The sequence below is a fragment of the Neopelma chrysocephalum genome, unplaced genomic scaffold (assembly GCF_003984885.1).
Source record: "Neopelma chrysocephalum unplaced genomic scaffold, ASM398488v2 Primary Assembly neopelma1_25, whole genome shotgun sequence".
Lineage (NCBI taxonomy): Eukaryota > Metazoa > Chordata > Aves > Passeriformes > Pipridae > Neopelma > Neopelma chrysocephalum.
The window spans coordinates 40,791,053-40,813,724 of NW_020897694.1; the positions used below are offsets into that span (position 1 = coordinate 40,791,053).

The 22,672-nt window shown below is 37.1% G+C and overlaps 1 protein-coding gene across 3 annotated transcripts in view; it reads left to right on the plus strand.

Moving 5' to 3' along the window:
• TUBGCP3 (tubulin gamma complex associated protein 3) overlaps positions 1-22,672 on the plus strand; it is a 60,225-nt gene that overhangs the window by 15,220 nt on the left and 22,333 nt on the right. For all 3 annotated transcript variants that reach the window (XM_027675071.1, XM_027675070.1, XM_027675072.1), the window contains exons 6-13: positions 3,836-4,008; positions 6,698-6,816; positions 9,960-10,085; positions 13,539-13,607; positions 17,293-17,425; positions 18,746-18,912; positions 20,582-20,692; positions 21,088-21,196. In XM_027675071.1, the coding sequence (XP_027530872.1) occupies positions 3,836-4,008; positions 6,698-6,816; positions 9,960-10,085; positions 13,539-13,607; positions 17,293-17,425; positions 18,746-18,912; positions 20,582-20,692; positions 21,088-21,196 (1,007 nt within the window). The remainder of the gene's footprint in view (positions 1-3,835; positions 4,009-6,697; positions 6,817-9,959; positions 10,086-13,538; positions 13,608-17,292; positions 17,426-18,745; positions 18,913-20,581; positions 20,693-21,087; positions 21,197-22,672) is intronic.

The window sequence follows — 22,672 nt, forward strand, 5'->3', positions numbered from 1 at the left end:
GTTCTTAACCACCATCTTCTTGTCTCTTAATTTTCCTTCCCACCCCCAAGATTTGTGAAACAAACACAAATTCACAATAGATGCATTTTCAGAAAGGACCAAAGCTTTTTTCCGCGTTGAAGATACACTCTACTAAAAAACTGTATTTGACATGTTATTGAATTCATAGTATGGAAATAATAACTAGTGCTGACAGAACTGGATTTTATTGTTATTAATAGGCTCTAGAATACAAATACTTATTTGACTTTGTCAGTACTAGGTTTATATTGTGTATCTTGAATACATGGATAGAGGATGCCTTTAAACTAGGAGCAACAGGGAGGATTGAGCCCCACAACTAAGTGAACAAGTGACTGACTAGGTTAGTAAGCAAAAGATGCAGGGTGATGTGGGCAAGAGATACCTTGAAACCAGCAGAACAGGGCAGAAGGGAGTCCATCCAACTGTGTGCACAGAAATGAGGAATGTGAAGAGGAAACCTTATATGGAAAATTCTCATACTTTTTCTGGAACGTCAGCACAACTTTGCTGGAGTGCTTGCACACTAACATATGCAGTGTGGGGAACAGAGGAGGACTTGAGGTGTGTGCAGTACTAGGGCTGTGATCTCACTGGTATCACAAAAACATGGTAGGGTAGTTCATATGACTGGAGTGTTGCAGAGGTAGTGCCCAGGGAAAAGAACAACAGGCAACTGGCAAAATTTGTAAATCTGTGAATCACAGGAAGTTAAACATAAGGCAAAAAGCTTTTGCAGTAAGGTGGGGTGTGTGTTTGAGGGCAGCGGGGATATTGTGAACCACTGAAATGGGTTACCCAGAGAGGTTGTGTAGTCTCCATGCTTAAAAATATTACAAATATGTCTTGGATAATGCACCAAGTAACCTTCTGTAGTTGACCCTGCTTTGAGCAGGAGACTTGGAGGAGGCGATCTCCATTCCAACCTCAACTGTTGTATAATCCTGATACAATATAGAAAGTTATGTCAATGATGTTATTTCATGTATCTGCTTGCTTAAAAATATCAGCAGAAGTTACCCTGTTTCTGGCATATCCTTGGTCTGACCTGTTCAGACTGTTCCATTTTACAGCAATTTCACTGCGCTCTTTAGTAATCTGTGAGTTGAACAACCCAGATTATATCTTTCTGTGAGCTTCATTCCTCCTGAACTTCTCTTTATACCTGTCTTCCTTTTTTCTAGAATACATTCTTCTGAACAGTCTAAATTCAGTGTTGTACTCTATTTGACGTTACAAATGCTAAGAACAACAGAGCTTGGTCTTTGACAGTAAGACCAGTTATCCTCCGGGCAACCGGCCTCCTGAGCTGGTAGACAGGGAGCAGAATGGACCCCCTGTAATCCAAGAGGAAGCAGTTAATGATCTGCTAAGCCACTTAAATGCTCACAAGTCTATGGGACCCATCCTAGGGTGATGACAGAGCTGGCAGAAGAGCTCACTAAGCTGCCCATCATCATTTATCGTTGGTCCTGGCTAATTGGGGAGATCCTAGGTGACTGGAGGTTGGCCAATATGACACCCATCCAAAAGAAGGGCTGGAAGGAGGATTTGGGGAACTACAGACCTGTCAGCCTGACCTCGGTGCCTAGCAAGGTTATGGAGCAGATCATCTTGAGTGTGATCACATGGCAGATATAGGACAACCAAGGGATCAGATCCAGCCAGCATGGGTTTAGGAAGGGCAGGTCCTGCCTGAGCAACCTGATCTCCTTTTATGATCAGGTGGCCCGCCTAGTGGATGTAGGGAAGGCTGTGGATTTAGTCTACCTGGACTTCAGCAAAGCCTTTGACACTGTCTCCCATAGCATTCTCCTGGAAAAGCTGGCAGCCCATGGCTTGGACAGGGGCACTCTCTGCTGGGTTAGGAACTGGCTGATGGCCAGGCCCAGAGTGGTGGTGAACAGTGCTGCATCCAGGTGTCCTCCAGGGATCAGTGTTGGTCCCAGTCCTGTATAATATCTTCATTGATCATCTGGATTAGGAGATGGAGTCTACCATTAGCAAACTCATGGACAACACTGGGTTGGGTGGGAGTGTCGATCTGCTGGATGGTAGGAAGGCTCTGCAGAGAGACCTGGACAGGCTGGATCAGCAGGCTGAGACCAATGGTATGAGATTCAACAAGGCCAAGTGCTGGGTCCTGCAGTTTGGCCAAAAGAACCCCCTGCAGTGCTACAGGCTTGGGGAAGAGTATTTGGAAAGTGGCCCAGTGGAAAAGGACCTGGAGATGCTGGTCACCAGTGGTGGAACATGAGCCAGCAGTGTGCCCAGGTAGCCAAGAAGGCCAATGGTATCCTGGCCTGTATCAGTTGTATCAGGAACAGTGTGGCCAGCAAGACTAGGGAAGTGATTCTTCCCCTGTACTCAGCACTGGTGAGGCCACATCTTGAGTACTGTGTCTAGTTCTGGGCCCCTCAATTCAGGAAGGACATTGAGATGCTGGAGTGTGTCCAGAGAAGGGCAATGAAGATGGTGAAGGGTCTGGAGCACAAGTCTTATGAGGAATGGCTGAGGGAGCTGGGGTTGTTTAGCCTGGAGAAGAGGAGGCTCAGGGGGGACCTCATCACTCTCTACAACTCCCTGAAAGGAGGTTGTAGCCAGGTGGGGGTCAACCTCTTTTTGCAGGCAACTAGTGACAGGATGAGAGGACATAGTCTTATGCTGTGCTAGGGGAGGTTTAGGTTGGTCATTAGGAAGAACATCTTCACATGAAAGGTGATAAGATATTGGAATGGGCTGCCTGGGGAGGTGGTGGAGTCTCTGTCCCTGGAGATGTTGAAGACTGGACATGGCACTTAGTGCCAAGGTCTAGTTGACATTGTGATATTAAGTCATAGGTTGGACTTGGTGATCTTAGAGGTCTTTTCCAACCTCATTGATTCTGTGATTCTCAGTTGCTCTGTCTTGCAGCCTGTGTTCTTGTTGACCATCCCATGAGTTAATGATGTGGTTGAGAGAGGAAAGACATTCCTCAACTTTTTTTACATGGACATTTATTTTGCAATCCTATTCCATCTCTTCATGCAACTGCTTTCACAGCCTTGTGAAATTAGTATTTTGAGTTTTTTGAAAAGATAGGTATATTTCAAAATGTTTGCATTCAATTGGGGGAAGGGGAGGAATGAGCAGTGGCAAAAATCCCTTGCAAATATTTTGCAACCTTATTTTTCATCACGATGCAGAAATACTCAGAAAGCTAACTTATAGCCCTAACATTTTTTCATGATTAAGATTTTCTTTGTGAGAAAAATTGACAAGTTTGAAAGAAAGGAAAATCAGAGCTTGTCTAGATACTCCCTCCTTGATCACATCTTCAGGCACTTGATAGAAACTATCTGAAAGAGTAGAGTAGCAGGAATGTCAACTTTGTCCTCTTTCTCTGTTTTCCTTTAGTTCTTTGACATGTAACTACGGTTTCAGGTAATAACAAATATTTATGATTTTTATTATGACTGTTTTTTATTATTCTTATAGTACCTTCATTTTTAATCCATTTTGGTATAATTACACTTTTCATCAAAGTCAGTTTTAGATATGTATTCATATTTGTCAAATTTGTACCTCCCTTTTCTTGTTTTTTTTTTCTTTTTTTTTTTTTAAGTGTAGGCTTATAGGAATCGATAAATTTCTTGTATGTCCTGTACTCTTTTTTTTTAAGATCCTTTTATTAAAAAAGAAAAAAACCAAAGAAAACATCCACAAAAAGCAAACTCAAACTCGAGGCATTTTTCAAAATTTGTACTACTCCATACCATGTAATGGGTATGGAATCAAGGTTTTTAAAAATGGTTCTTCCTTTTATCCTTTTTAGACAATCCTATCAAGCTCCAGGTGTTGGAGACTGCCTCCGTCAGCAACTGGGATCACGTCTCGCATGGACTTTAACTGCAAGCCAGCCTTCTTTACAAAGCACTACCTCAAAAGGCTTTTCAAATGCTGTGTCTCGTGGTGTGCCAAGGTCTAGGCGAGAAGGGGATACAAGTGGTGAGCAAAGATGTATTTGCTGAAGATAATTTTTTAAAATTATTTTGGAATTGTTTTATAGCATGTTGATTTTTTTGAGGAGTGTTTTTCTAGAATGTGTTTAATAGAAGGATAGAAGGAAATATGCAAGACTAGTTTATTTGGCCACAATCTCTCTGGCTGATTGTTAATTTCTTTTTGCAGTGATTGGTGTGATAATGTGTTCTGGTCCTCTTAAAAGGCTGACTTGATTCCAGTGTTTGTCAGTCAAGTGATTGTGACTTGTGAGCAATGATCATTCCTGTGATGATCAGAAGATGCTACTGCTTTTAGAGTCAGAGAGCTCAATGAATATAATTTGTCGAACTGGATTCATCCATTTGTGATTATGTGTCTTCTAAAACTTGGAAATGTGCACTGGAATATAGAGATCTTAAAGCTATTTCTTCTTTAAATTAGCACAGTTTACAGTGGTTGTATTTAGAGCAAGTGACAAAAAATATTTTCAATAAAATAAGAAATAGATAAATATAGAATTATAGAATCACAGAATGGTTTGAGTTGGACTGGACTTTAAAGATCATCTCGTTCCAAGCCCCCTACCATAGGCAGGGACAACTTTCAGTAGACCAGGTTGCTCAGAGCCCCATCCAACCTAGCCTTGAACACTTCTAGGGATGGGGCATCCACACCTTCTCTGGGCAACGTGTTCCAGTGCCTCACCACCCTCACAGTAAAGACTTTCTTGCTAAATTCCTAATATTGCTAATTTTTTTCCTTGATTAAGTGGCTGTAAACTTGAAGCTAGTGCCTAGAGGATTAACTAAGGAGAAATTGGTTAACAGGTGATCTCTGTGACAAATCTAACTTTTACTGTAAAAGTGGGAGACTTTTCTAAGAGAGTTAATGGCAGATATTGTCATCCTACAGTGCTGTTACTCTCTGGTAAGGAAAGATAAGAGATGCAGTTTTTTGTTTGTGGGTTTTTTGTTTTTCTTTAAATAACTCTTAAACAAATAAATGGTGCATATTTAGAAGCTGAAATATAGCCTGTCTGCCAGACATCTTTGAGTAGCAGTGTACAAAGCAGCAGCTTATAGAACAGACAGAGTTGTACTGGTGTATTGGAGGGCAGCATTTGGTGTTTTGAACCTAATTAACAAGACTGTTGATGTGCAAGAGGACGTGTGTGTATATATATATATATATATAGTAAGTACATTTATATACATGTGATAGATTTAATATGGAGAAAAATATATAAAATCTAGCACTGCCTCTTAATTTGTTATACTGATTGGTATGGAAGGCAATACTTCTGTTGAGTCAGCCAGCAGCTGTGACGTTTTGGTTCTTATGTGGGGTGGGTATAAGGACTGACAATTGTCTTAAATGAGTTAATTGCCAATGTAGAAATAGAAGTAGGACTGCATTCAGAATATAGAAGGCTAATGCCAAGAAGATACATTTGTATGAGTATAAAATTCTTGTATAATTAATTATTTTTTTTCTATCTTCCAAAGTTGCTTGCTTTTATTTGGAGTTTTCTTATTATTACACTTACACAGAGAGTATAATCAGGCATATTGTATGGCTGATGTTAATACCCATTGTATTATTTACCAAGTAAAGAAACATGCACTTGCATCTTTCACCATTTCATTAAGAGTTCCTAAAAAGGGCAGGCTACTCTTATGCACATCTTAATGTTATGAGGAGAGACTAAGTTTAAACAGCACCTTGAGGTGAAGGCTACTTTTGCCAAATAAGAATAGACTTTATTTTTTGTTGTTTTTTTCTGGGAAAGGGTATTTTGGGGGAGGCAAGCTGATGAGAGTAAGTGCTGTCAAAATTGGGAGAAGCATGTTGTAGCATCTCAATTTCTATTGATAGTTGTTAAAATTGTTTCATTCTTGTTATCTTAAATGAAGTTACAAAAACAAATGGTGCTGTTTTGCCCAGAAAAGGTTGGGGTAGTTTCAATGGCCTGCGCAGCACCTTTTTTGATTTTTTGTTTCCTTTAAATTAATAAATACCCTAAATCTCAATCATATTCTAACCTCTAACTAGAGATAATAACCAGAAGCAAGCTGTATGCTATAGTAACAAATGCTTTACTAAATCAAATGTATATCTTCAGAAACAGTGTTTACACTTTACTGTTTGCCAGCTCCATAGCTGTTATGCAGCTGGCAGTCTGGTTTTGATCACCAAGCAGTGGCATATATGATTGAAAGCCAGTATTAAACAAGCAGCTCTTTCTTCTGGATTAGCTGTTGTTTTCCGAGGTGAATATAAAGAGATTATTCTGTAAGTCCTGCTTAAAAACTTCAACTGTTTGTTCAAAAAAAGATGAAGTTATTACGATACTTGCCTCAGAAATTGCACTGGTGGTTGGATCAGAAAAGATAAAAGGTTTAAGGACTGACTGATGTGTTGATTAAAATATAACATGCCCTGTGTCATATAAGTTGACTGCTCTGGGAGCATCACAGGTACCATTAGAGGCAGGCAGAGGGAATCTGGCTTTCTGTCTGATTGTTAAGAGTACCTAAAACATTTTTTTACAGATTATAAACACAGGCTTTATAATTCCTTTTTATTTTGGTTATGCTTCTAAATAGCTTTCTGAAGTTGTAATCAAAACTGATTATCTCAACGAATCTAAATACTGTTTTGTTTCTGTTTTTTTTTTTTCTTTTCTTTCTAGGCTCTGTTGAAATAACTGAAGCAAATCTTGTAAGAGACGTTTTATATGTCTTCCAGGGAATAGATGGCAAAAACATCAAAATGTGCAATTCTGAAAATTGCTATAAAGTAGAGGGAAAGGTACTGTATGGTGACTTGTATTTCATATATGAGCTGAGGTGTATGTAGGGAAAAAACAGCCATGAAAAACATGTACAAAAGTTAAAATATTATTACAAATCTTTATTCCCTCCCCTAGTTTTTTTGTTTGTTTCTTTGTTTGTTTTTTTAATACAAAAAAGTAGTTTCAGTAGAAGTAGTTTAAAATTGTTTGGGTAGATTAGGTTCCAGAAAGAAACCGTAACATTTCACAAGACGGGACTAGATTCCCCACTCTTAATCCAGTAGAAAGACTCCTATGTTATGACTTAATTTCAGGCTTTTTGTAATCATTTCCCCTCTACAGTGTGTAAAATATAAAGCAGATACAGAGGTTTGACCACATTATTATTGGATTAAATTTAACGGAGTCTGAGATGTGGAATGGTGCAAGTCATTTGATGTCATGGTCTTGAATACAATGTAGAAGTGATCATCTAGATGGATTCATGCAGATTACACAAGAAGGGACTAGTGATAGAACAGAAGAAAGTGCTGATATGAATTTGAATGGAGGTGTCAAATAGGGGACAAAAGAACAGCAGAAATGCCTGAGAGATCTTCCTTTAAGGTGGTGAGATGTTAAGCATAGCTGCAGAAACACCCCAAGGGTGAGATTGGCTCAGCCAGAGCAAAAAACAAAAGTATGGCACTAATTTCCTTAGCAGCTTCTCATTCAGTGTTTAGACAGGACTGCCTCAGAGTCCCATTTCTGCTTGCTAATTGGCTTTCATGTTCAAAAGGAAAGAAAATGCTTCTGATTTTTACTTTTATAAGAACTTTCTACTATGTAATATAGTCATAAAATGGGGGGGGAAATGACTTTTGGACCATTTCATGTGCCAAGAGCGCAGTCAACAGATCTTAATGTTGGTGATAACAGAGCTAATTTCCTTTATTCCTCCATAATAGCAAAAAGTTACTTTACAATGACGTTTACAGCTGCTTAGTGGAGGGTAAATGAAAAACTTACCTCTTGTTAAATCAGTTAAATCTTGTTTATAAACAAATTCTTAATAAACAGATCTTTTTTACCTGTAGAAGCTGCAAAGTTTGTAATTCCTCAACACCTGCACCAAGTTAATTATGTTCCATATATAATTTAGATTATATATGGCAAAGGTAGCATAATAGATTTTTCTAGAGGAATGTTGAAAAGAATTAATCAATGATTGCATAATTGGCACTATAGGTTTCATTGGTGTTCTGTTAGCTTTCATAACAAATAGGCTAGTTTGAGGGAGAAAGCTGTTTTAGTTTGAATTCATAATTCTGTTAATACAGGGAGTTAATTACTGACCACAAACCACCTGAATAATGCTTTTGCCTGAGAATTTTGTCTTCAGTTGTTTTTGTGAAGTCAGTTGTTTTCCATCCTTCCTTGTTGGCACTTTTACTGAGCTACTGGACCCGGTGAAGATGACATTATTTGACTGGCTAGAGCTGAACCTGGAACTTTTTCTGACAAACAAGGAGGACCAAGATGATACCTCCTCCAGTTGTATTGACTGCATGTCAGGCAAAATAGTAGTCAAAGCATGTAGTTCTCATTCAGCCTTACAAAGAAAATATCATTGTACACAGTCTGTTTTTTCTAGAAAGAAACACACTTTCCAAGCTGTTATTCTTGCCTGAATGTTTTCTAATGTCAGTGTTAATATTAGATCTGATGGTGACATTCATCACTGGATAAGCTAGCAGTTTCTGATTTGATCTAGGAGATACAAATGTAATAACACTAAGCCAATTTTTCTTGTTCCTCTTTTAATTCCATGCATGTGTATTTTACTCAATGCTTGCAAAGTACTCGGTAGTTGCAGAATTCTAAATAGTTCTTATGCTGTCTCTTTGGTTTTAGCTATGGGCAGTTTCTGACTGTGTCCAATTAGACTTGTTTGGGCTGGAATTTACCCTACAGAAGTTGTTCAAGAAGTTAAAGCTGTGCCTGTGTGGCTAAACAAGAGGACCAGGGACTGAACTCTGGTCTTACAAGCAACTGGTGCAAGCCCACGGTGGTGTGGCTAACACGCTCTGACACTGGTTGTTATCTTGGAGAATGCCTGTACTGCTAACTAAAAGGTTTAATGAATGAGATTGATTTCTGGTTCCTTGGCAATCTGCTTAGCTTGTTAGAGCGCTTCCTTGCTTTGGTTTGAACTGTTCCAGCTGGCTCTCCAAGTTAAAATTGTCTGTAGAGGTGGGGTGGGCCCAGTGGCTATGGACAAAAGTCAACTTCTGCCTCTTGGCCTCTTTTGTCAGTCTGACTGTTTGGGGTCTTTTTTCAATGAATTTTGAAAACTTAATGATTGTGTTTGTTGGGTAATGTGATAAGATATGATAGAAAAAAAATTTAAGTAGAAACAGTGGTAATTTAAAGGAAGAAATGTGCTGATTCAGATGAAAATAGTAGTAGTAAGGTGTTGGGACTAAGGCAGGCTTGCAGGGTGAGTGAGGTACTAGAAGAAATACAGGAACAGACTAGAAGAACTCAGAGGGACACAAGATTAAATAGCTTATAAAAGCTGTTACTGGTGGATCTAACTTAAACTTGGAAGTTGGATTCTGCAAGCTTGTGTTCCTGATACCTAGTCTGGCCTAGTACCTGATGGTTTATTTTCTATTAAAGATTTGTTTTACCTGTAGCAGTAACTAATTATTTTCTCAATGTTTCTCCATTAGTTTCAGTGATTGACTTCTCTTCTAGAACTCTAATATCTTCTGTCTTGTTGGTTATCAGGATAAGATGAAGTCTGATTCTACAACATGAAATTCCAGATTTCTTGCTTTCTTCTGAAGACCTTTTTCTTACTGCCATAATTGCCTAATGTGAAAAGAGTGGATGAATACTTATAAGTTTTACCCAAACACTAATAAGGTTTCCAAATGGAAAGGTCTCGAAGTGGCCAGTAGTTTGTTGCTGCTGTCTTTTCAGTGCATGTGTGTAAAAAAATTAATGCTATTACATGATTGTCTGCTTTTTTTGACACTGTCTCGGCTGTAGAATGTAAAAGTTTTGTTTCTTGAACTGGCTTGTTTTATGAGAAAGATGGACTTAGGTGAAGAAACCAGTATTGGCATGGTATATTTTACTTAATTGCAAGTTATTGTTTCTGTTAACTTTATAGGTGAGCTTGTCCAGATCTCTGAGAGATACTACAAGTAGACTTGCAGAGCTGGGATGGCTACATAATAAAATAAGAAAATATACAGACCAGAGGAGTTTGGATCGCGCGTTTGGACTTGTGGGACAGGTAGGTCAGCTAAAAAACTAATTTAGCTACAACACATTGGTCTTGTTTCCCTAAGAAACTACTGAGTAACTGCAGTACTAGAATTATGCGTAAACTTTGGAGCTTGGATCATTCATCGTTTGATTTACTTCTTTTATGGACTAATGCTTTTGATATGGGTCTTAAACTGAAGGCAAGGAAAAGGCATTTGCTCTTGCTGGTCTTAAGGATTTGCCCCTTTCGTTTGTAGCCAGAAAGTCTCATGCATAGATTGTTTTTCTTAATGTTCTTAAAAAAAAAATTAATTATCATGCATATTTATCAACAAAAACATTGCTTAAATGGGGTGGTGGCATCCCTGAGCTGATTAATCACCAATTCAGTTGTTAGTGACCTATGCAGGAGACATTCTTGTCAGCTATTGTTGATGTTCATGTGTTAGGACTGCAGTAACTTACATAAAATGGAAATATCCCATTATCTTCTGCCCTTTCTTTGGAATACAGCATCAAAAGAATATTAATTTTTGTTTTTATAGGTTTCATCATCATGATTTATAGTCTACAGTAACTTCACTGCTGCTGTAATACCCAAAACCACATTTACTGCTAAGGCATTCCCGTTTTCTCTCACTTGCTCCCTCTGTAAAACTGGATATTATCCCTTCTGAGTCGACAGAAATGTTATCCTTGCCTCTAGCCATAACATCCTACCTAATCTGCCAAGAAATTGAAGTGCTTCTCCCTTCAATCTAATTTTTCTTAAGAGGTCAGTAGAGACACTGTAGTGCTTCCTACTTTTCTAATGTTTTATTCTGTTCCCTTCTGTCTCTTATTCTAAGTAATCTTTTTTAGTTACATATAAATAATTATTTTTCTAGACATCCAATTCTGCTTTCCATGTTTTATATGGTAGTGCTTCTGTATATGCATTTTCTTCAGATTCTCCCCCTTATATCTGGGTGAAGTTTCTTATTCTTTATTTAGTAGCTTCCGGCTTATACTTATTTTTACTGTCTCTGGCTTTAATCTTCAAGTTTACAGCAAGGGGAGAACTGTAATTCTTCAGTGAATTTAAATGTGGAGTATCCTAGCAGGTTTCAGATCCTGTGCAGAAGGCTGTGCAGTTAGTTAGCTGAATCTGCATAGCTCTAATGCTGTTAATTTTGCTTGAGGCAGTCACTTGTATATATTTCTAGGACATAAGCATACAAATAAAAACATATATTCTGCTCCTGCTGTCAATATCTGGGCACAAAGAGTATATACTATTGCTCTTCATAGCTGTTATAGCTGAGAATTTCAGGTGCTGCACACTGTGCATTAAGGAATTTAGCACAAGAATATATATTGTATTATAAAGCATCTTTTGCCAATGTTTTAAAAGAATGCTTATTTAAATCACGCATAGAAGAAGATGTCTGTCACCTCTTTTATTATGATTCTGGTGACTGTTTTTATTCCACAAAATGTCAGGTATTGACAATTATTAGGAGTAGAGATAGAACAATATATTACACTTTATATTTTTCTACTTTTGCTGCTTAGTATGCAAGTTCTGCTTTGTCCTCAGAAAGCGGAAAGAATAATTGACAACAACTTGTCTTGTATTTTGACATTTTGCCCATTTAGATCCAATTGAGGTAGTGGGCATTTTAATTTTTTTCTTATAAACAAGCATTCTGTTTCCTTCCTGAATTCTCTCTTGCTGCAGACCAAATTAGAATTCTAGGATAATGTCCAGTTTTTCTGTAACAGTTTGGGAAACAAAAACCTGTAGTCTGTGACGCAGGAATTGGCACTGGATGTAAATTTTAACTTCTAAAGCTTCTCTGAAAAATTGGTGGCCAGTAGATCCTAAATCCTATTGGCTCCTGAATCACTAAAGTCAGTGATTACTGTTCTTCTGTTTTGAGCAGATGTATAGTGCCTTTGAATGTTTTCTTGGAGGCTCTGCTCTTCCCTCTATCTTGGCAAGTGCTACTTTAATAGGTTCAAAAATGTACTGAAGAAGCAAGTGAGAAGAAATGAAAAGTGGAGTTACACGTAAGGGGATTTCTTTTTGCCCTTCAGTATCCTCTGGAATAGAATGAATGTCAAATTTCTTTATAATTTATAATGTTCAGTTGAAGAAAGGAACCTCCTTCTAAGGGATACAATGGCAAGATTAATGACTTTTTTTTTCCTAGGCTTAGCTGCTTAGCAGAAAAGAAGATTTATATTCTCCTTGTGCTTGTAGAAATGATTCTCCTTTTTAAATACTCTAGTGAATAAATATTTTTCTTTAAGCTCTAAGTTCCTTTCTGTGAAGTTTTCCTTTTTTTTTTCCAAATTATTTTGACTGTGAGTTTAAAAGATGTTGAAGGGAAAGTCCTGGGAAATTTCCCAGTAAAAAAAAAAAAAATAGAGATCAAAGTTGTTAGCTGAGAATTGGTTAGAAATCAGTCCTGAATGTGTGTGTGGACACAGAAGTATGCTTCCAAGAAACTAAACGCATAAAAAACGTTAAGCACACTTTTGGGGGTTTTAAAGTCCAAAGTTTTCAACTTAGTCCAAAATTAATGAGCCATATTTTTAATTCTGTTTCGGAAAATGTGTTGCAGGAATTTTTTTAGTCTGTATGTTAGGTTAAGACCATTACAAAAACAAAGGAAAACCCCAGTACCCCAAACTAGGGAAAAATTTGTTACTAAACTAATGCTCTTTCCAGATTTTGTTTTTTAAATCTACCTTTATTTACTTATTACTACTACTAAAGTAGCTGTACCTAGAATTGTTTAACAAAGAAGCTTTGCTTTAGTTCAGGCCTGAAGATACACTTTGTGTTATGCATTTCTTTCATGTCAAGTGAAGAATCATACACAAACTGAGAATTGATAAAAGGACAAAAATTTACCTGATCCAGCAGCACTTACTGGAAGTATTTTTTTGAGCATTAGATTTTCTTATTCATGTCATGTAGTCTATACTGTAAATATAATGATGGTTGCCTAACTTCTGTGTTCTGTTGTTAGAGGTCTTCCTGAAATTGAAACTCTATTACTTTACTACATACTATATTTTACATGGTTATTAAAAAAGAACTTTAACTGGGTCATGTTATAATTTGTACATCCCTGTGCTAATTATTAATGCAGTTATTGAGATGATACATCTATTTGAAGAGTTACACTTGTTATAGTTTAATCTGTTCATAGAGTTAAGACAGCAAGAAACAAAGTAACTTGACAATGTGTATATATTTCTGGAAAAGATATGTGCATCTCTTAGGGCAGCATTTATACTTTGGCCAGTTTTCGAAGAGTTGGCTTTTACGCTGAAACTTGTAGCTTGATTCCCTTCAGGAAATTTCTGACTACCTTGAAAGTGTGGTGATAGAATTAAAACTATTATAGATTAGATTAGAAAGATTTTTCCTAACTATTTTTTCCATTTTTTTTTTCTTCCTTTTATCCCTCTCCTCTTTCTCGTACAGAGTTTTTGTGCAGCCTTACATCAGGAACTTAAAGAATACTACCGACTTCTGTCTGTTTTACATTCTCAGGTAAGTTAAGTGGTTCTTATTTAACTTTCCTGTTTTGCTTTACATTATCTAAATACCTCCTAAAAGATATACCTGTGTATTCCGTTAGAATGTGAAGGGTGTACAGCAGTTTCTGTTGACAGGGGACATAATTCTCTAACTTGTACATTTCTTACTATTTGGATGTATGTACCCTTGAATATTTTTCTCTTAGAAATTCACTGGTATTTGATGTATTACATAAGCAAGGAATATGGTGTGTATTTCTAAGCCTCTGTCCCTGGTTTGCATCCTTTTTGAGAGTTTCATCTTGCATAATACCTTTATCATTCAAATCCCAAACAGTGACACATCTTTGAGAGGAAAAAAAAAAAGATATTTCAGTCAATGGTTCAGCAGCTAGTAATAAGACTTTGAACTTTTTCTTCTGCCTGGGGCAGTTTGTGCATTTTTCTTGTCCCTTCAGTTATTTTATAAGAGTAAAAACATCTGTTTTGCAGATGTTTCAGTGTTTTACTATTTTTCTGTAACATATAGACCAACTCAGTACTGATAATTTTGCAGTTTGTCCACAAGTGTTTATAAGTATGTGCACCTAGATGCTAGCTTTAAAATAAAATACATTTTTTTCTTCCGCTTGCCTTTTTATTTTTTTTATGTAGGGCTTTCAAGGAGTTCATTACTTGTAATGGAGAAAAATTTATTCTGAGAATTGATCTAAAGTTAAATTAAACTGGCTTTTAAAACTCTAGCTTCTAAAAATCTGTATGGTTTAAGTCATAGGCTTTTGTAAATGTTTTTAAGGCATCTGTTCCTTTTGACTCACTTGCAGTTCTTTAACATTCCTAACTTTTGGAATGCCTGTCATACATGCTTTCTGCTTGTTTTTCCTGGCTGCTATCCAGTTATTCTTTTTGTAATTATTTCCTGCTCTGTCTAAAATACGTTTACTCTCCTGATTTGCTGGAGATTTGATTTATTCTAACTTTTAAAACTTCTTGGTCATGAAAATATTTATGAATTCTTTGAAATGCAGCTTTCTCTACCTTTCCTGCTGCACTAAACCTTTCAAAAGAAGAGATGAGTGTGGTGGGAGGGGAAACCTATAAGGAGAAAATGAAAGGAAAGTTCTGGGATTGCTTATTTTCAAACTGTGTTTGCCTTTGCAGTGGGTTGACCCTGGCCAGCAGCCAAACACCCACCCAGCCTCTCACTCACCCCCGCCTGTTCAGGAATGGGGAGAAAATTAGAAGGAAGACAAAAAGACAAGTCAATCAAGTTAGTGACAGTTTAGAAGGGAAAGCAAAAGCTGTGTGTGCAAGGAAAGCAAAGTAAGGAATTCATTCACTACTTCCCATCAGCAGGCAGATGTCCAGCTGCTTCCTGGCAAGCAGAGCATCAGGACACTTGAAACTTGCTTGGGAAGACAAACTCCATTACCACAAATGTTCCTACTTCCTCTTCCTTTCTCTGAGCTTTTCTTCCTGAGAAAGCTTTTTGTTCTCTGTATACTTGGAAATGGTTTCCAGGATTAGTTACTCTGTCAGCATCCTGGGGAATGAAGTGAGTCTCACCAGTATGTAGTTTTATGGCTCCTCCTTGAAGAAAGGAGTGAATTTGCTTTCTCCCAGTCGTCAGAAACCTCCTCTAATTACTGTGTTGCAGAGATAATCGAGAGTGGCCTTGCAGTGACATTGACCAACTCCCTCCCCAGCACTTGAGGATGCATCCCATTAGGTCCCGTAGACTTATGCATATCCATTTTTTTCAATGTTCTCTAACTTGATCCTTCTCTACTAAGTCTCCCTTGTTCCGGACTTCCCTTCTGATCTCAGGTGACATCTGGTATCCCCAACAGCAAATACTACCAAAATAACAGGGCATGAAAGACATGAAGTACCTCAGCATTTTCCGTTTTTCCTGTCACTGGTTTCTCAGCACCATTCAGGATTTGGACACACCTTTTTCCCAGTCTTACTTTTACTGCTGTTCTTGTTTGGCTCTTCATGTTCTTTGCCAGATTCATGTCCAGTGTTAGAGTTCCTGAGTGTATTAAGCCCATTGATTAAGTGCATTCTCGTAGGGAACAGTCAGTATGGTGTCTGTAATGTACAGTTTTGCTGGAGTAGCATGCTGGAGTTTCTGGGGAATCTAGGTCCCTAAGCACCTAACTGAAGGGGCTCCCAGGGTCATGTTGTGTTTGGATTTTCAAGAAGCCCCTGGCAACATTCCTCCCCAAAGGCTGTGAAGGAAAGGAAAGGGAAAGAAAAGATCCAGCAGTGGAGGAGAGATTCTTTTGTGACTTGAAGGCTGGGAAGGCTTGAAGGTCACACTGCAGGATGGGGGAAAATACCCTGTACATTTCAGTTAGTTGAAAACATGTAGAAAATTGTGACTTGAAATTGAGTGTATGCTGCTTTCTTGAATTCGGGAGATCATACAGTCTGCCATCTTAGGAGTTATTAGCTGCAGCTCCAGTTTGCAATTCAGGCATAGAACAACAAGAATCTTGTTCTGTACTGACAGGGTTCTGTACTGTCTTTCTCTCTGTAACTTTTTATTATGTCTTCACAGCTTCCCCTGAACATGTTTCTGCCCCTGAAAGAGTAATTCTGAGTATACTGTGTACTGTTCCATTAGCTTTTCTTGTTTTTTCCTTGCAGACTGTTTTCATGTTGTCAGCCTATTTAAAAGTGTAGTTCCATGACGATGATGTACCATCTCTTACCTAAAGTCAAAGGATGGGTTTTGCTCATGTGTCTTTCTTATCATTGCCAATTTCCAAAGAAAAAAATCCACCTGTGGACCCAAGAACATCCGGAAACTAATGTATCTAACTGGCTTTAAGGCTGAGCTTAATATGGGTGGTCTTAAGTTTAACTGGTCTTAAGTTTAACTGATATGTTGTATTTGGAAAAAAAAAAAGGTGCTAAATATGAAAGCACAGAGTGAATGGGTTGTCATATACAGGAAACATCTTTTCTAAGAGTTAGTCTGCTTGGACTACTCTGTATTCTGTATTCTTAGGTTGTGTTCTTGTCTTGCTTATCCCATCTGTACTTTTATGAAATGTGCATTTGCACCTCAGATGCAAATATTTGGCTTTTATTTTCCGTGGTGTTGGAAGATTGTCACTTTGTGACAGATTTTTCTTATTGTATCTTTTAAATTTTTTTTTTCTAGTGGTAGTAATGCTATAATCTGACTATATAGCTGTCTTGAGTTCTGATGGCTTCTGGAGGAAGACATTGAACAGAATTTGTCCCATGCTGGACTAAACTAAGCTGGGAGTGCAGTAATTAAAAGTTTACCTCCTACACTTTGCCTTTCCTTTAGATCTTTTTCTTTACTCTTTTCTGAGCATCTTTGACCAGTATTTGCTTTCTTTCAGGATCTCTGCTCTCTTTTCCTTTGCTCTGCTCTCCTTTTGTGACTATCTATCACCTTACTTTCTTTAATTTTCTTGTCATTTTTACTTTGACTGCCTTATTACACTTCTGCTTGTCACTGTTCTTTCACCTGTGCTTGATTCTTTATTTTCACTAGATCAGCTCTCAGGATTTGGCCCAGTGATTTAATGAGAGAACACACAGCACTAGGTATTTCAAGGGTAAAAATCTAATGTTCGAACACAAACTATGAATCATCAGTTCTGCCTCAGTTTTGCAAGTTTTGTTCCTTGACATGTCTTTTTCTTTGATTTCAGTTGCAACTGGAAGATGATCAGGGTGTGAATTTGGGACTTGAGAGCAGTTTAACACTTCGCCGCCTTCTAGTCTGGACATATGATCCTAAAATAAGGTTAAAGACCCTTGCAGCACTTGTTGATCACTGTCAAGGTCTGTTTAACATTACTATTTCTGCAGAAGTTATGTAACTCTGAGTAGTTGTGTGTGCCAGATATCAATAATATTACTTCTTCAATAATATTACTTCTTGTTTGGGGTTTGTTTTTTTTAAATTTTGAGTAGTTAATCCAGAGGATTTGCTCTATTAGTTTAAACAAAACATGGCAAATTGTAGTGCTGTTTTGATACACCCATATTTCTTCCTTTTTTGAAACAAGAATGTGCTCGAGAGATCCTTCCAATTTTAAGCATGCATTTTTCATGCTGTTTTCAATTACTCAATTTAATCATCTTTCAAAGAATGTCACACTTAAAGAATCCTACTAATGCATTATGAAATGATTGGCTGTCTCTTTACTATGCATGAGTATTATGCAATTCCTCTCTATATAATGGCATATAGAAATCATTTGCAACTTGTCTGCAGATTAATGTGAATCAACAATACTTTACAAATCTGCAAATAGTGTGTGACTGTTGGCAGTCCACAAGAAAGTGCTGAGGAATTATGTTGGAGTTGACCCTAACTTTGTCCAGTAACTGACCCATAGTCTGTGCTTCTCCTTGAGGGTACTTCAGATTGGTGAGATTGTTCCTCTTTAGGAAGAACATGTTAACCAAAAAAACCCCTACATCATCTCCTTTACCTTGATTATTGGAATTTGTAACAAATTTGAAAAAAAAATGGGCTTTACTTTATAAGACATTCGTGAAAACTTTAAATTCTACAGTCTCTGCTGCAAGGAACCTTTAAGCTATGCAGCATAACAGCAGAGCAAATATTTGTTCTGGTTTTTTGGGTTGTTTTTGACAACCTCTTACCTTTCAATTGCGAGGAAACAGGAGATATTACCTAACAGAGCTATGGTGGGAACTGTAACTAAGAAGCTTGAAAGGTGTTTGTGTGCATGTATGCACGCAGAACATCTGAGAGAGCATCAAGTACAGGAGGGAAGGAAAACTTACTAAGGCTTCTTTAATGCTTTTCTGGTGAGGAGAGTGGGAAAGAAAAGAAGCATAACATCAGCCTTTGTGTGTTATCTGATGCCTTGAAATTTGCATTCCCCCAAGCTACCATAAAGTAGACAGAGAATTCTGCTTAATGCTTTAGTGAGATTAATAATTCATGCCTTAAAACCTAGGAGAATTCCCTGTTAACATTAAAAAATGTACTTTTGCTGTGTTTTAGAATTGCTGTTCAGTGTGGTCTGAGTGACACATGACTAGCTGAAATCAATGGCTGCTGAATTAAATGGGGTGCATATGGTTTTCCTTCATACATTTCTGTTCCCCTTCCCTATGATCTTACAGGGAGAAAAGGTGGTGAACTAGCCTCAGCAGTTCATGCCTATACTAAAACAGGAGATCCCTACATGAGGTCTCTGGTTCAGCACATTCTTGGCCTCGTATCCCATCCTGTACTGAATTTCCTTTATCGCTGGATATATGACGGAGAGCTGGAGGACACATACCACGAGGTAATGTATGTGCTATGGTAAATATTTTATCTCTGTTTGCTTTGAGGTATCTGTGGGAAGCCTAGAGGAGAATTTGAAAAGTAGACAGTGATGAAAGTGTATAATATGTGAGTAAGCAATACATACAATAACAACATGAAATATCACTTGAATTCATGATTTCAGTCAGTTTGATATTTGCAGGTTGCAATGATGAAGCATGTTGTCTTCAATAAAGCATAGCCTGAGTCTTTACTCGTAGAGTCAGAATAGTGGACTGACAATAGGTGCTTGCTTCTGAAGAGGGATAAAGTCAATTCTCTTTTCTTGCTTAGTGTAACAGTAGTATTGTATGCAGAGTTCTTTGTAACTGTTTAGAATGCAGGCCTTTTTTTGGAATGAAATTCAGAATGTTTTACTCTGACTGTTCACTGTAATCCTCAGCTTGATAAATAATTTTAGTCTGTAAAATTGGGTAGAAGAGGTTTATGGTTTGAGAACTGCTGTAGAAACTCTGCAGTTATTTGTTGTATTTCTGTAACACCAAGTTCCAGCAATTGTCCTCTTCTTACAAATGTTCTTATGCTTTTTTAAGCTCTCCCAACACTTTTGTCTCCTATCAGCAAAATCTTTTTAAAGTGACTCTTTTTTTGGTTCCAAGAAGCCAAAAAATAATTTTTTAAAATTAGTTAAGCACTTCTGAGACACATCTGAGCGATTTTACTTGAGAGTGAAATATGCTGTCTGTTTCTGTGTTTCTTTTGGTCAAAATTTAAATTAGTACAAATATCAGCCACAGCTGATCTTTAGGTCAGCATTAGGTGACTTGTATAAAAGGTCTATGAATCCTTTTCTAGTAGTGTAGTAGTTCCCAGCTATTCCTCAGATGTGAGGTGTTATTGTTTTTGGGTCTTATGTTTAGATTTCAACTCTGTTTAAAAATTTACATGTGTACTGTAAGAGTGTTCTTAATACTGAAGATCACTGTTGGATGTGTTGTACTGAAAACTACAATTTTCATACCATAGGCACAGTTTGTGAACAAAGACAATTGGCCATTCTTGGTGGCAGTGAAAAAAGTTCTTGTCAAGAAAATGGATATCTTGTTTGACAGGATGAGGACAGAATCCATCCAAAAGTCGCTCTAACAAAACTAATGAAGTTTTAGTTTCTTACAAATCAGAGTATTCTGTTGTATGGAGTTGAGAGACTGTAGCATTTGATCACCAGTTCAATTGCAAGATTTTTTGGTTTTGTTTTTAACCCTGCAATTCTGCATCTGTTAGAATAGGAGAAATACTAGGGGTAAAAATAGAACCAGCAAAGTAAAGGCATATTATATTTTGGACTTCATCTCCTACCCTGTGTAACTAATGGTTGGAAAAATGGTACATGCTTCTGTATTTCATAGTGGATGTTTTACAGATGGTACACTTTACCCTGAGGTAGTCAAAGTTTCGTAACATATAGAGTAGATTAAACTATATGAGCTGTTCTGACTTTTTCCTTTAGAGTTCATATTGCTCAAGATACAATTTACATATCCATTGCCAGGATAACTCTGCATGTTAGCTATGCAAGTGAAAAAACCAACTCAAAATATTTTTACAGTTTTCTGAATACAGAAGTTAAGCTCTAGGGTAGAGAGTTTACATTAATCTTTTATTTTTAATATTTTTTCGATCTTCAGTTTTTTGTAGCTTCAGATCCTACGGTTAAAACAGATCGGTTGTGGCATGACAAATACACTCTGAGGAAATCAATGATCCCTTCTTTTATTACAATGGAGCAATCAAAAAAGGTATGAATCCAAAAGGTAATCTTCTGATTTGTTTCCTCTGTGCCTCCACTTAGATTTTCATTAGGAAAACAGAGACCAAATTTAACAGTAAATATTCATCTTAGGAATTTTAGAATTGTTTGCTGAGGAAGACTATAAGACTGTTTCTCCTTTCCATTCTCTAACTGTTAAACTTTCTTTAAGGAGATCTCAAGGAGGGGGAAAAGAAGTTTGCATTTTAAACCTTTTTGTGTTAGCATTGAGGTTCTGGATTGCTGTGGTTGGGATTGTGAAGCTAAGAGCACAGAAAGATAAGAAAATATCTTTTTGCCCTGATGGCTGTGGGTGGCTATTTTGTTTAGGTTTTTTTTTCCTTATATGCAAATAATTTTTTTTAAAAATCCTTTTTTGTTCAGGTCCTCCTAATAGGAAAATCCATAAACTTCTTACATCAAGTTTGTCACGATCAAACTCCATCCACAAAGGTGATTGCTGTGGCAAAATCTGCAGAGTCTTCAAAAGATGGTAGAGTATTAATGTTACTCGGTATCTTCCCTTTGAACTGAGCTCTGTACGTTATGTTGTTTGGACTGTAAACTGACTGTTTAAATAGTGGGGTGAAAAGGAGTACAAAAGTCCCATCTGCCCTAAAATATAGATAATTTAATGGATATTTGATATTTACGAAAGATGTATGATGATGCACGTTCTGTAATTTTGTTAATTTGATAGATTTGCTGGGTAGTTGTTAATGTTCTGAATTTCTGAATGAAACCATTCAGAAACCAGTCTGCTTTCAGCTGACTTTTTATTGAGAGAACTGGGTGGGAGCAGGGATATTCTGGAGTGCTGCAATAAGAATTAGTATGTTTGACTTGTCATCAAATATACTCCATCATACAATTCCATAATAATACTGAATTGATTCTGTGATTGAAAAATAATAAATACTCAATTAGTTGTAAATAAGAGAATGAGCAATAAAAACAAGACAGAAACCTGTCTGTAAATACATTATACCAGTATGTCCAAAGAAAATTGAGTATGTGGAAAGTTAGTAAAATTCTTTTTTAAGATTACTTAAAATTGGGGTTGCCAGCTGTTGAATATTAAACCAAAATTTAACTGTCAGAATTCCTTCAGGTTATTTTGTTTTATGTAGAACAGATTCCAGTTTTAATTAATGAGAACTTACATACTATTTGAGGTTATTTTTTGGTGGCATATTCATTGCAATGAAATTAACATTGTTGTGATGAAAGATAGAAAACTGTAAACATCTAAACCAAGGAGATTTTATGCGTAAACTAAGCAAAGAATGTGTAGTATGCTGCTACATCTAGGAGAAAGGACAACTTGCTGCCTTCTGATGAAAGTGGTATTTTGCTACTATAACTTCTTTTGATAACTTGTTTAATATACCAAAGATAGTTTAATTGTTAAGATGTGGCTCACTGGCATAATTTATCTGATCTAAATATTTGGTTTTCAGTCAAGTTCTTGTTTGCTAAGAACATGCTTCTTTGCACTTTGACAGCTTGTACCATGTATTTTCTGTTATTCCTGTACTCAGATATGACTTTATTACATATGACTTTGAAGCTTGGTTTTGTGGGATTGTCTTTTTTTTCCCCTCTGCATTAATCTTGGATTAATTTTTATGCTAAGTGTTCACAGCATGGACCTCTAGCATGAGCACCTCCATGAAAGATGTTCTAATAATAAAATCCCATTCATGTCTGGAAGAATGTCATCTAATAATGTGATTTTTGTGCGATGTACAGTGCTTGCCTAGTCAAAGATGTAGTTAAAGTGCAGAGAGGGGCCAGGGTTAAATGAATAAGGGCTGTAAATGCATTTTAACAATCATCGTACCAGCTACTCCTGAAAAAGGAAAAAACATTTTTTGGCAACACTACTTTCACCACTTTATGCAGCATTTGTGGCCATAAATTATTATTTGTTTTTTAAATTTGCACGTTTCTCTCTTCTTGGTTGAAT